Source organism: Perna viridis, chromosome 13 (genome assembly GCF_037379345.1).
Source record: "Perna viridis isolate PV_CMFRI_1.1 ecotype Kerala chromosome 13, ASM3737934v1, whole genome shotgun sequence".
Lineage (NCBI taxonomy): Eukaryota > Metazoa > Mollusca > Bivalvia > Mytilida > Mytilidae > Perna > Perna viridis.
The window spans coordinates 17,780,992-17,797,584 of NC_142457.1; the positions used below are offsets into that span (position 1 = coordinate 17,780,992).

The following is a 16,593-nucleotide window of genomic DNA, read 5'->3' on the forward strand; positions in this document are numbered from 1 at the left end:
ACATCCAGACTTGGGACCGGCAAGTTATCCGGGCGGAGTTAATGTCCATTTAAAAGATTTTTCAATACTAGATCCAATACAAGGTAAATCTATTTAGGTGTAGATTACATCTTTTTGGCATTTTTTGGATATATATATTCCTAACTTCTATTTTATTTTCATATTTTTTATGAAATATTTGATATCACTGCCTTTTACAGGTAGACTGATACAATTAGTGCCAGCCTTTTTAAGCGCAATTCAACCACGGGGAAATATGTTGGGACAATTAAACTAGTTTTTTATCCAGTTGGCGCAAACGTTGAATCGAAAACGCGCAATGTACACTTTCATTGAACTTCAACGTGTAGACACTTGGTAACCAATATGAACTGTACAAAATAGTATGTTCAGTGTACACCAGGTATAGATTGTACATATAGATTCCACCGTATAGTGTTTCGAAAAGTAGAATGGGTGAATCTTATTACACGTATGTACAATACAGTTTAATGCATATCATATAAATTGTAGCTATAACCAGACGTATGACAGACTTTAGAGCTTCAGTTTCCCTACATGTATGTAGGCGATTTTGAAATTATACAATTAAGGATTTTTACTGTAATGTTGGAATATACTAGTATTACTTTGTCATCATCTCATCTGTAAAAGCTTCTTGTATATAACAGGAACGCACTTTTGTACACTATATACACACGGATGATCAGAACTGTAAGGGAACGAACATCTTCTACTGCAATATTGGACAGATTCTACCGTACAGTGTTTCGAAAAGTTGAATGGGTGAATCTTATTACACGTATGTACAATACAGTTTAATGCATATCATATAAATTGTAGCTATAACCAGAGGTATGACAGACTTTAGAGCTTCAGTTTCCCTACATGTATGTAGGCGATTTTGAAATTATACAATTAAGGATTTTTACTGTAATGTTGGAATATACTAGTATACATTTGTCATCATCTCATCTGTAAAAGCTTCTTGTATATAACAGGAACGCACTTTTGTACACTATATACACACGGATGATCAGAATTGTAAGGGAACGAACATCTTCTACTGCAATATTGGACAGATTCTACCGTACAGTGTTTCGAAAAGTTGAATGGGTGAATCTTATTACACGTATGTACGATACAGTTTAATGCATATCATATAAATTGTAGCTATAACCAGACGTATGACAGACTTTAGAGCTTCAGTTTCCCTACATGTATGTAGGCGATTTTGAAATTATACAATTAAGGATTTTTACTGTATTGTTGGAATATACTAGTATACCTTTGTCATCATCTCATCTGTAAAAGCTTCTTGTATATAACAGGAACGCACTTTTGTACACTATATACACACGGATGATCAGAACTGTAAGGGAACGAACATCTTCTACTGCAATATTGGACAGATTCTACCGTACAGTGTTTCGAAAAGTTGAATGGGTGAATCTTATTACACGTATGTACAATACAGTTTAATGCATATCATATAAATTGTAGCTATAACCAGAGGTATGACAGACTTTAGAGCTTCAGTTTCCCTACATGTATGTAGGCGATTTTGAAATTATACAATTAAGGATTTTTACTGTAATGTTGGAATATACTAGTATACATTTGTCATCATCTCATCTGTAAAAGCTTCTTGTATATAACAGGAACGCACTTTTGTACACTATATACACACGGATGATCAGAATTGTAAGGGAACGAACATCTTCTACTGCAATATTGGACAGATTCTACCGTACAGTGTTTCGAAAAGTTGAATGGGTGAATCTTATTACACGTATGTACAATACAGTTTAATGCATATCATATAAATTGTAGCTATAACCAGACGTATGACAGACTTTAGAGCTTCAGTTTCCCTACATGTATGTAGGCGATTTTGAAATTATACAATTAAGGATTTTTACTGTAATGTTGGAATATACTAGTATACCTTTGTCATCATCTCATCTGTAAAAGCTTCTTGTATATAACAGGAACGCACTTTTGTACACTATATACACACGGATGATCAGAACTGTAAGGGAACGAACATCTTCTACTGCAATATTGGACAGATTCTACCGTACAGTGTTTCGAAAAGTTGAATGGGTGAATCTTATTACACGTATGTACAATACAGTTTAATGCATATCATATAAATTGTAGCTATAACCAGAGGTATGACAGACTTTAGAGCTTCAGTTTCCCTACATGTATGTAGGCGATTTTGAAATTATACAATTAAGGATTTTTACTGTAATGTTGGAATATACTAGTATACATTTGTCATCATCTCATCTGTAAAAGCTTCTTGTATATAACAGGAACGCACTTTTGTACACTATATACACACGGATGATCAGAATTGTAAGGGAACGAACATCTTCTACTGCAATATTGGACAGATTCTACCGTACAGTGTTTCGAAAAGTTGAATGGGTGAATCTTATTACACGTATGTACAATACAGTTTAATGCATATCATATAAATTGTAGCTATAACCAGACGTATGACAGACTTTAGAGCTTCAGTTTCCCTACATGTATGTAGGCGATTTTGAAATTATACAATTAAGGATTTTTACTGTAATGTTGGAATATACTAGTATACCTTTGTCATCATCTCATCTGTAAAAGCTTCTTGTATATAACAGGAACGCACTTTTGTACACTATATACACACGGATGATCAGAACTGTAAGGGAACGAACATCTTCTACTGCAATATTGGACAGGTAAATCCTGTCACCTGTTGAGTCACCTGTTCTGTCTGAGCCATAAAACAATTAATTTTTTTTAAAATTACCTCAGGGCGATTCTATTCGTCACCTGGCCTGTGTAGTGTCGTACGTAAACTTAACCGAGATTTTAAAAGTGGGTTCTAAAAGGGGTGGGGGTCTAGAAAAAAAGGGGTGTGTCATAGTATAATATTTCCTCATTTTCACCAAAAGTTTGCATGAAATTATCCACATTAATCCAATTATATCATTTTAATACTTCTTTTTTGAATACAACAACCAAAGGATTTTGATAGGCTATTATAAAAGTCCTTGTATATAATTATATTTACTGAAAGGATCTGCTTACTAGTGAATGAGTTTTTTTTCTTTTAATTTATATAAGGTTTTTATAATTTTACTAGCGAATTAAAACCGTACATGTAACAGGGAGTTATAATTAATTACAGGTCTATGCGTGTAACTGTCACCAATGATTTTACAGTCCATGCTTTAATTTACATTACAAAACCGAATTACTGCAACCCGTGAAAGAGGTTCGCTTGCATGGAAGTTATTTTCTGATATAAATCACTTTTAACAAAAGGGTAGCATGACCCCCGTTTAGCGTGCGTTTCGGTATCATGCGTGCGGGAAACCTAAACGTCTCAAGGAGTGTAGTAGTTTGTAATTCAATTATGCAGCATGTTGGGTAGTTTTGTGTTAATTCATCTAAGTGCTCCATTTAAACTGAGATCGAACATGAATATTTCACACTTCACAATACGATATATCACGCATTTTGTTGTGTGTTGATTAAATGTCCTTCGTTATCAGAATGGTGAGTTTAAAAAAAAATAAATCAATGAGTTCAATACTAACCATTTACAACAATAACCTTGTGTTTTAATATAACCCTGCTTTTTTCTCATATTTTTGGGGGTTTTGAGTTTGAGGGAGCGCAGGTAGACCCGAAACCTTGACTTGTGAGGATGCATGTATACGACTGAATGTGGAGTATCTCATCCATGCGATACATTTGTACCTTGTCACGTGACGTACCATTCCTCATACATATGCATACATACATGTATAACTCTTTTTTAAACATTATCTCTCTTTATTTTGATTCAGTTAAAACAATACCCTTTGTTAACCCCTAATTTTGAGTGCGTCCGGCCTATGGGGTGTGTGTGTGTGTGGGGGGGGGGGGTAGATGCAAACAGATAAGTCAACTCTTTGTTAACCCACTTTCAAAATAAAGATTAGTGGTCAATTTACCAAGAATTAGCCGCAATTTTCTGTTATTTCGAAGACCCTGAGTTTTTAAGATTTGTTTTATATGAAATACAAAAACTTGGCAAGTACATGGGAGCAAAACATTCATACTCAACTGCTTGCATATTGTTTTCAGTTGAGAAGCTCGTTCTCAGTATAGTTATTGTAAAAGTAAATTAACATTTTCGGGGTGTATTGATTTTCGCTATATTCGCGATGGACAGAAAAACGGAATTTCTATTTTTAACATATATAAGGCTTAGCATGTTTTAAAACCGCAAAAATTGATACTCGCAAATATATCCACTTGACAGATTCCGCAAATCAGCAATAACCAAAATTAAATACTTTTCCGTCTAAGAATCGGGCAAAATTTATATAAGGTGTGGCACATGAAAGAAAAAAAAGCAAAGATTTTATTGCATTAACCAAGAATTTATACCCGCTAACATCCGGAAATAACGATCAAAGTGTTTGTAAAATTTGCCTTTGTAAGATATTGATAGGTCAAATTTAGTTGAAATACACTATGGAATATTAAAATGGCGTGAAAATTTTCCCGCATTTTTTTTCCTTATATAAGCAGTCAAAAAATATGTATGTCACAGATGCTTCAGGATAAATTTAAATAATTTTTTTTCAGTTGTATTATAGATGTATTGAATGTATTTGAGGAAAAATGACCAAATCGAGAAATACGATGTGCCACCATTGTCTGATTCTTACACAGAAACTTAAAATATAATATGTTAGCAGTATATTTAGATTTATTCATAGCACGCCCTTCATGAATTGATTAGAACGTAAAGAAAACAATAGAAAAAAATCGGGTGAGAACAAATAATTTTCTCCAGAATAAGACTTCAGAAATCTATTTCTTTTTAATTTATTGTCTTTAGCACATATATTGTACTGACACAATGGTTGCTATGCAAATAAAAAAAAGAAGTTTACATTTTGTTCCTTATTAATGTTATACAAGAACATTTTTGTACATGTAATGTGCGCAGTTATGTCCTATCCATCCTTTTTTTTTACCAATAATTTTTTTTATTAACCCTCCCCCCCAAAAAAAAAATATAGAAAACATAAATAAAAACTCCAATTCTAAACATTCTGATCCATACTTTTACTGTGTGGGGGTGGAGCCACCGGTGGGAGGGTAGACTCCTGTGTATTACAAAGGGGTCTATACGTGGGAGGAAGTGGTATCGTTAGAGGGGGTCGGGTGTCCATTTCAGATTCCACGTGGTACATAGTTGTTATCCCTGTGCTTGGTTGATTTTGATAATGCGAGATCTTAAGATTAAGAAGTTCAATTTCTTGCTTCAGTTTCTCGTTCTGTGTTAAAAGTAAAACATTGTTTTGCTGTAGCTCCGTGTTCAATGGATTCAGTGTGCTGAAACCTGCGCCCTTATTTTCATCTTTGTTTTTCTTTTTCTTTTCTTTTTTATGCTTTCCTTCCTTCTTTCGACTATCTTTGCTAATTTCCGGATCTAACATTGCTCTTGTGTTCATTTTTTTATCCTGCTTCGGCACATTTGACTTCTCTGCTGGTTTTGGTTTTGGACTACTTGAATTCTTGTTTTCGTTTTGTTTTACAGGATTGATTTTTGGAGCAGGTTTCTTGGGCGACTCTTTTCCTAACTCATCCTTTCCGGGAATTCGATCACAAGCTTCACTTACAAATGTTACAAGCAATAAAACAAAACTAACTACGAAAAATACTGAGATTAAATACTGGGTATATGTAACACATTTGTCGACTTCTTTATCGCCATTTTGTCGCCTTATTTCTATTTCAGTACTGTTATCTGGACAGCGAGAAAGGGAGTTAAACTTGTTTACATACGAGAAAGCGAAAATAGAGGCAGCTACAATTCCAAAGAAGAAAAGTACCAATACCCATCTCAAGCAAGGCAGCTGAAAAATAAAAAAAACAATCATGTCGAGTACAATTCGTCTTGAGCACGCCTAATATAATTATACTTCCACAAACAAAATTATTGTGTTTTATCATAAGTCTTACCCTGCGAAGTATAAATCAAGCATGCTCGTTTATTGTGTGTTAGTTGTTTCAAGCTTTATATAACAATGTCCGTGAGCAACTCGGCGGGTGTTTCTAGAAAAGCAGAGGACGCTTACCCTACCGGTGCACCTGGTCCATGGTCCCAGTTTTTAGTGGAGTCCGAGTTGCTCATTTGCTTTTGTTACTTTGTATGTCTGATTTTAGTTACTTGATGTTCTTTGTTGTGTATGTCTGTTTTCCATGTCTGGTCTTAGTCCCTTGGTTACATTTTCTTTTATTACCGCTACAACCTTGGTTCCCTTGATTACTCTTTTATCACGCGTGTAACTCATACATGTAACATCTTACAATGTACGTGTACATGTTTCCCAAGCATCTGTTTATAACGAGCTATATTTGGTCCGTATTAATAGCTAAGTATTTAAATACAAAAGAAATAATCATAAAAAACAGATCAAAAACTAGATAAAAGTGTGTGAGTATAATGAAGTAATGCAGTTAGAACGGTACAGAAGCATTTTTACTTTTTTTTTAACTTTATTGACAAAGGATTGATTGATTGACTGATTGATTGAGTGGAATTTAAAGCCCGAGCAGCAATTTTTCAGCGATATTCAGACGATGAACGAACAGGAAAAAATGATGATGATATGAAAAAAAGGGATGCGATTGATTAATTTATTACTGGGATTTAACGCCCGAGCTCAATATTTCAGCTATATTCAGCTATATTGGTTATATTAATATATTGTGAAGATATTGTAAAACATTTAGTTAGGTGTAGATATTGACAATCATATTGACAATGAAAGCTGTACAAAAATTTAATATTTTAGAAAGAATCAGCAGAAACCTATGTAAATTATGTAGATTAACTATTTTTCACACATTCATATTGTCAAATTTTCTTGACACTTTTGTTTATTGACTAATTCAAGGAAAATAGAAAAATACAAAAAAGAGCTTTACGGTACAGCTGTATGTCTATTTTGAATATGACTCATAAGAGTATGATGCTCTTTTGGCAAAGGTCAAGATGCATTCTTTACATGTAAGACGTCTCAGAGTAATGACAATAGAAACTTTAAAAATATATTACATGATTAGGCTCCACCTGTATATCATGTTGATAAATATGTAATTTCATATTGGCCCTGTTATAGGTTTGAGGTATGTCATATTGGTCGAGGCGGTCGTTCTGGTCCCGAGACATCTCCGAGGGCCAATACGGCTGTCAAAGCCAATAGGGCCAACATGAAATTACATATTTATTAACAATTTTATTGACCAAACTCAAACAGATAATTTGTAGAACAGTTGTTTACGTGTTTTTTCCAAGAACATGTAGGTTTATTTGCATACAATCAGTCTTAAATATCCTTTTTGTGTAAAAAGGAAGATTTTTTTTTTGTGTTTCTGCAGCTTTTAGTCAAATTTTATGAAATCCAATTCTAACTCAAATTCACTGTATAGTTATTTATGTACCTTTTCTCGGTTTTAAAAGCTCCTAAGACCTTATGTTGTGTGTTTGTTATGAACTTGCCGACTTAAAATAAAGCTAATTTGATTTGATTTGAAGCATTGTGTTGAACTCCTCCCATTCTAAGTATAAAGTGTGCTATTTATCTTATATATCAACAGGTGTCGCCAAAATACAGAAACGGAAAACGTAGAGAATGTAGGATAAAAGGCTATTATTATAGTTGTCGTTCCGTTTTCCACTTACCTCTTTTAGTAACATCTTTTAGAGATCAACGTCTGAACTATGGAAATAGCGTAATCTTACCTTCTTGTTTATCTGGTCTTGTGACTTTTCATTCTCATCATAACAACAGCAGTGACTAACGCTTGTAATGCATAGCTACAAATAAATAAGACAAGCTGATAATTATATAAAGGATTTTTACATGTTCTAAGTCTTGCCATATACTATCCTGTAAATTCGCGAGAATAGGTTCCAGCTTCCATTCCATAAATAGTTATTCATGAAATAAAGATCTCTTGTGTTGTGGATCCTGCCTTTCATAAAAGCTCTGAATCTGCCCTAGGTTATCTTTTTTGCCCAATTTCCACGGAGAGGCGGATGCTCATCCGTTTCTAACTAACAGCTGCAGATAGGCCTTTCGAAATTCTAGGACACTTTTCATATTAAACGTCGTATGACAATCGGATAATTTCTAGTAAATTCATTCACCCTTTCCTTACTTTGCAAGATCCTTGCATTTTCTGAGAGGGCTACTGCAGAGTCTAAAGTGAGATTCGAACGTCAGACACTGTTTCGGGGCTTATTTTCTTTTGTTGCAGAGGTATGGGTCAATATGCTGTTTCAACGCGTGCTCAGAATTGATATTGTTCTTTTGAACTTCAATGAGCAGTGCCTATGCTTGGTTAAAACTTTCACATCCAAGAAAGCAGAACTAGGGACCGGTCAAAATTTATCGCCACATCGGACAAGTGCAAATAGCAGTAGGACAGACATTTTTTTTTAATTTAATGATTTAATGCTTTTTTTGGGACACCACTTTTTTTACTCATAATATCCATAGGACATTTTTTTAACAAATACTTTGAACTAATTGTTTTGTTATTAACTTTCAAAAAACGAACTATTGTAACAAAAAAAAGTCTACAACATATAAACGCGGTAGAAAATACGACTATCTAACATAATTCATTGTAACTGGAATAGCTACATGTATATAAATGGTGGATCCAGAGTTTTAGGTAAAGGGGGGGGGTCAAAAATTTCTTTTTTTGTCAGGATCACCGGTGACGATCACGAAGTGTTCCGAATTTGCTAGAGGGGGTTGCCCAAAAAATTTTTGAAATATTAAACCTCAAATCCTGCATTCTGAGGGTATCTTGAACAATTTTTCAACACTTTTTAAAAATTGCAATTTTGCAAGGGGGGCCCCCCTTGGATCCGCCACTGTATATGTATTAAAATAGAAATAGTTTTATATCAATACCTCATTTGTAAGGTCTTTAATACACTGTATGTGTTTATATAATATTTTCAAATACAAAATTTATAAGAAAACCATGATAGTACACTAACTTTTTTCTTACCAAGTTCAAATAGGACATCATTTTTTTCCAAAATCAGATTGCCATATGGTTGCAACTTTTATTTAGGCTATTTTTTGTTGCACCGGTCTTATGTGGCGATAAATTTTGACCGGTCCCTAACTACTCGGCTTTTTCAGCTCCACAACAAGACAGCGTCGGATGCAGAACGAGGAATTGCTTCTTGAAAAATTTGCCGGAATTGTAGTTATACTCGACTAAAATTAGTTCTATTCACCAGGTGGAGCTTAAAATTTGGTTAGATATCACTAGAAATATAGCACAATAACTCGGTTAAAATTTTTAGCTCGAAGCGAGTAGCTTGAGAAAAAAGTAATGGTAAAAATTTCAACCAATGAAACTATAATTTTAGAATCCGATCGGTCAAAATTCCATACAGATTCTTCCTACTGGTGACTTCGAGATTTTTCTTCGGTTTTACTAGAAAGGCTGAGGTGTTCCGATTGACTAATATGTATCCTTCAAAGGAAGCTGGTATATTTTGTTTGGATTTCTACGCTCTAAAACTTTTAGTTTCCAATTAGTATTCAATACAAAACAAAATCCACGAAAAATCATAACTAACTTCAGCTTTAAAAAAAATGAAGGATAACGACAAGGCAAGAAAACATGACATATGTAATAAAGAAAATAACACGTTCAAAACAAAAGTGAATTTGCAACCCGGAGACTACTTAAAACATTTGACAAGGACAAGATGAACCAGTAGGAGAAGCGCGCTCTGCTTTACTAGAAACACCCACCGAGTTGTTTACACAAAGGCAATGATTCATTGTACAAATTCTTCACACTTACCACAGCGAAAATAATAAAGGCGCCAATATATAGCTGATACCATTTCCCAGAATCCACTGCGGTAACGACATCATAAGATCTAATTTCACTTTGGTATACCACAGAAATCACAGCTATGATGAGAAAGACAACGGCATATGTGCAATACAAATATGCTACACACCAAAACTTCGACAACGTTTCTTTCTTCTTATCTAAAAGCGAAAGTAAAATTGAAAGTAAAGTGATAGTAAAAAAAAAAACAAAAAAAAAAAAAACAACAATATGTTAAATTGGTTGTGAGAATGTTGACAATACAGACAGAATTTTTTTTTTATACTAGCACTCACAACCTCCCTGTCTCCTTCCCTTACTTACCGCTACAAAAAGACCATTCTTAATCTTAAGAAATAATTCTAGTCTAACGGAAAACGTAGTGGGAAATCATTTATTTTTCCTGATTTTGCCAGATTCTTGAATTTTCATAAGTGGGAAGTCTGCAGCGAGTGTCTTGAGTGAGTTTCGGAAGTCAGACGCTTTTCAGAACTTGTGGCATATACATATATTACAGTTGAACCGGTTCAGAGCACATGCATTTGTTTCAAAATTTGTTGCTTGTATTGATTATTTATCACACTTTAACACCGGAAGTTGCTAGCCTAAATGTATATCAGTCCGGTGCTTATTACAGAAGCTCGTTTCTTTAATACAATGTAAACTCATTACACGTTTCATGATTTTGGCAGACAATGTTGAAAAAATGAAATATTTCTTGCATTTCTATGATAGCATTAAAACGTATATGCCACTACTTGTCACTTGTACTTAAGTACATGTACATACAAAAATACCGAATAAAAGAAACGAATTCGGAGTGGTAGGACAATTGATGCCATTCAGTTGTCATTTAGCCTTCTGACAAGTCAATTAAATTGTCTGAAAAGTTTACTTAGTTACCTGACAAGGAAACTTAACTATCTGACAAGTAGATTAAGTTTGCATGACAAGTGCACTTAGTTATTTGTCAAAAACACCCCATTTTTCTACCAATCCATTGAAAAAATTCTGAGCAAATGAAGTGATTCAGAGATCAAATGATGTTCTTTTCAAATAGAAAAAACATCCTTGAGTGAAACTGTACAGTCAGATCAGTGGGGTTTTGACATGCATGTTTCAGATTTTTCCCGTTTTGGCCGATTCTTACAAATACTTACACTTGAAGCTGTTCTGTAAACCCCAACAGAACAGTTACCACTGACTGTCATATTCATACTGAAGATAAGACGCAACAAAATAAGGCACCGACCATTTTATTAGCGGGGATCTTTAGGGGGGAATTTAAAAGTTTCAAATTTTGAGAAAAAAAGTGTTTTTTTACGGTGGTACATTTAGAACACATACTATTTTACATTTTCCACTTACTAGTATTATGTCGTGCGCTCGACTAATTTACGGGAAATTTAAAATATTGTTCGTCCTAAATGTACCACCGTAGCTTTTAATCTTCCATTAAATATATTCTTAACAGGGCAGATCAAATAAAAATATTGATTTCGGTTGATGTTCAAATTGCGTTTCGGCGAAAACAAATCCTTGTCAAACGTTCGATCCCAGCCCCCTTCAGTTTAAAAAGGTAAGTGTCAAAATCAGCATCCAAACAGAGTGGTGAAAGCTGTATCACCTCCAATGTGTTCCTGTGGTGAAGCAGAACAGGAGACAACCCACTTTTTACAGACAAGCGAGAACCATCAGGAGTTGAGACAATAGATCATGGCCATTATCAACAACAATCCAGGAAAAGCTATACCGAACAGAGGATAGCCTACAGGAGAACACCAGATTCGTAGAAGAAGCAGAAATCGAAGTGAGAAAGTGTATGACAAGAACAAGAAGAACGAAAAATCAACATTGGTGGTCCTCAGTGTACAGTCAATCTTATTTAGTACTTCCCTATTTTGGATAATTTGATGAATTTCTTGTAAAATTTGTCATAAATCTAATTAATAACATTCCAATCATAATTATGATATACAAATGTACATGTATATTGCAAAATTCGATATGCTGTACTTAAATGAACAAATGACCCCCTCGCCCCCTTTCAACACCCTCTTACAACACGTATTCTCCTAAAACCATCATACATGTATATCAATACTTTTAGTACTATGTATTCATCATTTGATATGTTCCAGTAAAAACCATAGACTGAATGCATGTAGTAGATATGCGTACATATTGGACTGTTCAATATTTTATCAAATCACTTGGCCGGTGCAATTGTATACTAAGCGCATATTTTTTTCTTTTATATCCTCTTAAGGCTGGGCATGATCCTTTTGAATTGAAAAAAAAGAAACCACATCAACAAAAATTATACGAAAAGAAAATTATTCAAGTTCAGTGGTCCTTTTCACAAAAAAAATCGTAAGTGTATAATTAGTCGTAAGTTATGACGTCATAGTAAATAAAAGTATTGTGGCATCACAAAATACGACTAATTTTACTCTTACGAGTTTTTGTGAAAAGGGCCACAGTACATCTGAAGGTAAGAAGCCTAACACAGCTGCTTTTCCATATACTTTAGGTACAGTTCAGATATTCAAAGAATCATATGAAGAATACAGTTGGACAAATAGATTTTTCTGCTTTGACAGTTGTAACTTGGCCTGTAGATTTTTCGGTGATGGATCTGTTGGGTAGATAAATATTTTGAAGAGGAAATATAAACTTCATCGGCCTAGTACTTCGATGAATATTGAACAGTCCCAAGGATACAGATACATTTAAAAAATATGTACTTGTAGGCAACAATGGTTATTTATAGATTCGAGGGGATTACTAGATTACTACATTGGAAATAGTTAAATTTTAGATTTCAACCCAGCTCGTGGGTTAACCTAAATCTAATAGAGAGTGGAGAAATCTTGTAATTCCCAAGAGCATTAGAGAATCTGTTTCTCCTATGAAATCTGCAGAAAACTTGGAACTGTAAAATGGCGGGAAAACTCTCGCAGAAATACAATAACCGTACGGTGGTTAAAAAGTCTGTGCATATTTAAATACCGGCTTAGAATGGGAGAAAATGGTATACAACAAGTGATGTACATGAATGTTAATTGGACCAGCAGATCGATCTTGTGATCCTTCACTTAAAATTCTTTTTTTCTGTTTTCGGCAAAAATTCGAATAACATTGTGATGCGCCTTGTGGTTAATAGAGAAACTCGTTTTTTTTTTGTTTGAAAATTCTAACCCTATTTATTAATTATCCTACATGACTTTGTGGAATGGTTACTAAATAGGGTCGGATCCAGAAATTCAAAAACGGGTTAATCAACACTAGTATGTGGTCATTTCGGTTTCATTTTGTACAAAAATAACCAAATTTCTCCCAAAGAAAGGAGATTCCAAACTCTTGACCCTCACCTTACATCAGTAATGAAAACAGTTCACAATGGTAACGGATGTATTCGGTACTACTTGTACATGTGATTATTAACCAACTACCTAAAATACGTTAAAATTTGTCAAAAACTGACCATTTGATATGAATTCAAACCGAGCATCTATACGGGGTCAATACGGATCAAATCAGGGCCAATACGGCATCATAACTTCCGGTCGTTTGAAACCGCCATTTCGAATAAGATATTCTCACTTCATTATCCTGCTGGATTATTTATGAGTATGTACTTTAACATGCATATAATTAACCAAACAAATAAGAAAGTTAGAATAAGGTAAGAAAACTTTATTTTGATTTGGCATGTTAATCGAACACAATCACAAGCTCTAAGGAGCTTAAACAGACCAAATATGAAAACATACATCATGTAACATAAACTAGAATCAAAGGATGTGCACATAGAAAACCAAAAAAAAAAAAAAAAAGGAATCCAACATAATTATGATACGAACACCAATAATTTATTACACCTGGCAAGCCTATTGTAATGTCTAAAACAAAAGTGCATATAACTTCATTTGCACATTTGTTTATCTAAAAAGTGCTTTCAGAATTGTGTTATTTCAGGAATATTGATCACCAGGAATATAAGCTGCAGAAACACACAAAAGTCTTCCATTTTATACAAAAAGGATACTTAAGACTGATTAATGCAAATTAACCTACATGGTTTTTGCTAAGACATAAAAACAACTGTTCTACAAATCATCTAGTTGAATTGGCTAATAAAATTGCCAATAAATATGTAATTTCATATTGGCCTTGTTATAGGTTTTGGTCGATTATATTGGCCTCGACAGCCGTATTGGTCCTCGGCGATGCCTCGAGGCCATTACGACCGTCTCGACCAATATGACAGACCTCAAACCTATATTAGGGTCAATATGAAATTACATATTTATTAACATATAATACTGACTGAATGGTTTCCATCAGCTTTACTTTTAGCATTTCTATCTTAAAACACTCAACAAAAGTGTTCTTACCGTTCGCCATTGCTATCTTAGGGGTATTGGCTACATGTAACACAAAGCCAAAGATATTGAAATGTGTACCTTAGTTATACCAAAATAAACTATCACCGCATTTAAATCTCCTTTTATACTTACTAGTTCTGTTCAATATAATAAATAGATCAATAGGAATGACCACCCATCCGTGTAATATTGAAAAGGGAATTAAGCAATACAACAAATCATTATTACCGTTATTTATGTATTTAATGTCCTGTAACATCATTTAAAAAAAAATTAAAAAGGTAATTTCGCAATATAACGATTTCAAATTGAATGTATCAATATATTCTTGACTTGACCCTTATTTAAAAAAAAAAAAAAAAAAACGTTACAAAGGGATTTTTTTTGCAACATTACGTTTAAAATATCAACTATCAAGTTAACATTTTATTTTCCTTATATCGATTTATTTGGTAAGACTTTGATTGAATTAAAATTATTTTACAAGTTTTCATTTTGAATTTGTGATTTTTTTATCCTCAGTCTTTTAACTACATGAATTTCAAAATTGATGGTATTGTATTAAAACGTTCATAATACATGTAGGTTATAACGAGAATGGATATGGTGATTATTTCAAAGACACAACAACCCTACTAGGATGACAAATGTCAGCTCAAGGCCATCCAAGGGTCTTCAATGGACGACGCGGAAACTTTCACACCACAGTGCAGGCTGTAGCTGGCCCCAAAACTCCTACCTATGGCAGTGTCTGAATTTTATATGGATTTGTCTCTTTAAGAATAAAAAAATAAAAAAATATAAACACACACACACATACACACCGATCTGACATTATGGGCACATACATTATAGTTTATAGTCTGTTGAGACGAATTGTCAGTTTCTGTGTCTTAAAAATGTTAGAGGATGGAAAAAAAAAACAAGTTCAAAGTTATAGCAAATGATGGGGGAGTGAATTATCTCCCTTTTGATATTTTTATACATTTACCTCGAATCACTGACACTAAAAAAAGTGAACAAATGCTTGTTTGTTCGTTTGTTTGTTTGTTTGTTTGTTTGTTTTTTTTTTACAGTCTTTGTCCCAGTATCAATCATATGTATTTGTACACGTACACGTACAATCATGTATATCATGTTCCCAATGTACTGAATCCATCCTGATACCTGTATAACTACCACGTATTTTGATCAACCATTTGATTTTAGGGGGAAAAGGGGGGCTATGATAACAAGTACTGTCTTTCAAAAAAGATAGCCGACGCAGTAAAATTTGTTCGTTTTACTTATAATTTTCATCAGGAAATAATGCAATGCACGCAATTTCAATTTTTCTTTTTTTTTTCTTTTTCGAACCACACTAAGTTATCAGTATTTGGCCAATCTGGAAACAGAATTTTGATCAGGTGACTTGCTATTCCATGGAAGAAAGTCTTTAAGGTCAAAGGGTAAAAAACGAAACTATGCCGACTGTGTCGCTAAAATATTTTAATTTACGATCCTGCCATTTTATTTTGAGAAAACATTTAATGAATAGGTCCCGCTTTTCTTTTAAAATATATAAAAAAAAAGATTAGGACAATAATCAATCCTGCCTTTCTATTTAATTCTTATGGGCTGTCCTGACTTTTTTTCTTGAAAATTTAAATCCTTCCTTTGTTATCTCAAATTTGATCTACCCCCCCTCCAAACCCCAATAAAAATCAAATGGTAGTTCCCTTATATGTACATATTTGTGTTTGTGTTTCTCTTCGATGATGACTAGACTAATTCACAGTAGCCAATTAGTGTAATGATATTGTTAATCATAAAGGCATAGCTAGATTCATATTAGTTATTTTAAAACATACAATGTAAACAATAAAGCATTTTAATGCATGCATAATTGAGTATCGACCAATATATAACTGAGATACTATATTGTATATGAACCTTCATGTATGAAGGGTAAAAACAAAATTACTTATCAGATAATATTTAGGCAAAAGGCGAAAGGAAATTCCGTACAACAAATTGTTATATCAGCGGTATAAAATGTTCCGCATGGCGCAGCCATGTACGACCGCAGAGGTCGAACCCTGAAAGTTGGGGGCAAGTAAGGACACATCATTCAAACATGGCACAGTTTTTAATTTTGATTACGATGGGACAACTTGACCAGAATCGAAAGTGCTGTCACTTTTTGGACCTTATGGTTCCAGTCAAAACCTGCAAGAATCAACCTTCCTGTGGGCATATGGTACCTTGAGGTACATTTCCAAAGCGA

General features: G+C 33.8%; 1 protein-coding gene and 1 long non-coding RNA gene across 2 annotated transcripts; both read right to left on the reverse strand.

Annotated features, from left to right (window-relative positions):
- Nucleotides 1-332: 332 nt before the first annotated feature.
- On the reverse strand, nt 333-2,959 carry LOC148599799 (uncharacterized). Its single transcript, XR_015917978.1, has 7 exons — nt 2,609-2,959; nt 2,279-2,383; nt 1,949-2,053; nt 1,619-1,723; nt 1,289-1,393; nt 959-1,063; nt 333-733 (listed from the first exon to the last, which is right to left on the reverse strand). It is a non-coding gene; the product is annotated as an uncharacterized LOC148599799 (long non-coding RNA).
- A 1,930-nt stretch (nt 2,960-4,889) lies between these two features.
- Nucleotides 4,890-14,600, reverse strand: LOC148599800 (uncharacterized). Its single transcript, XM_088558527.1, has 4 exons — nt 14,337-14,600; nt 9,904-10,097; nt 7,808-7,882; nt 4,890-5,915 (listed from the first exon to the last, which is right to left on the reverse strand). The coding sequence occupies exons 1-4, from the start codon at nt 14,344-14,346 to the stop codon at nt 5,100-5,102; spliced, it is 1,095 nt and encodes a 364-aa protein (XP_088414653.1). The 5' UTR covers nt 14,347-14,600; the 3' UTR covers nt 4,890-5,099.
- Nucleotides 14,601-16,593: the final 1,993 nt, after the last annotated feature.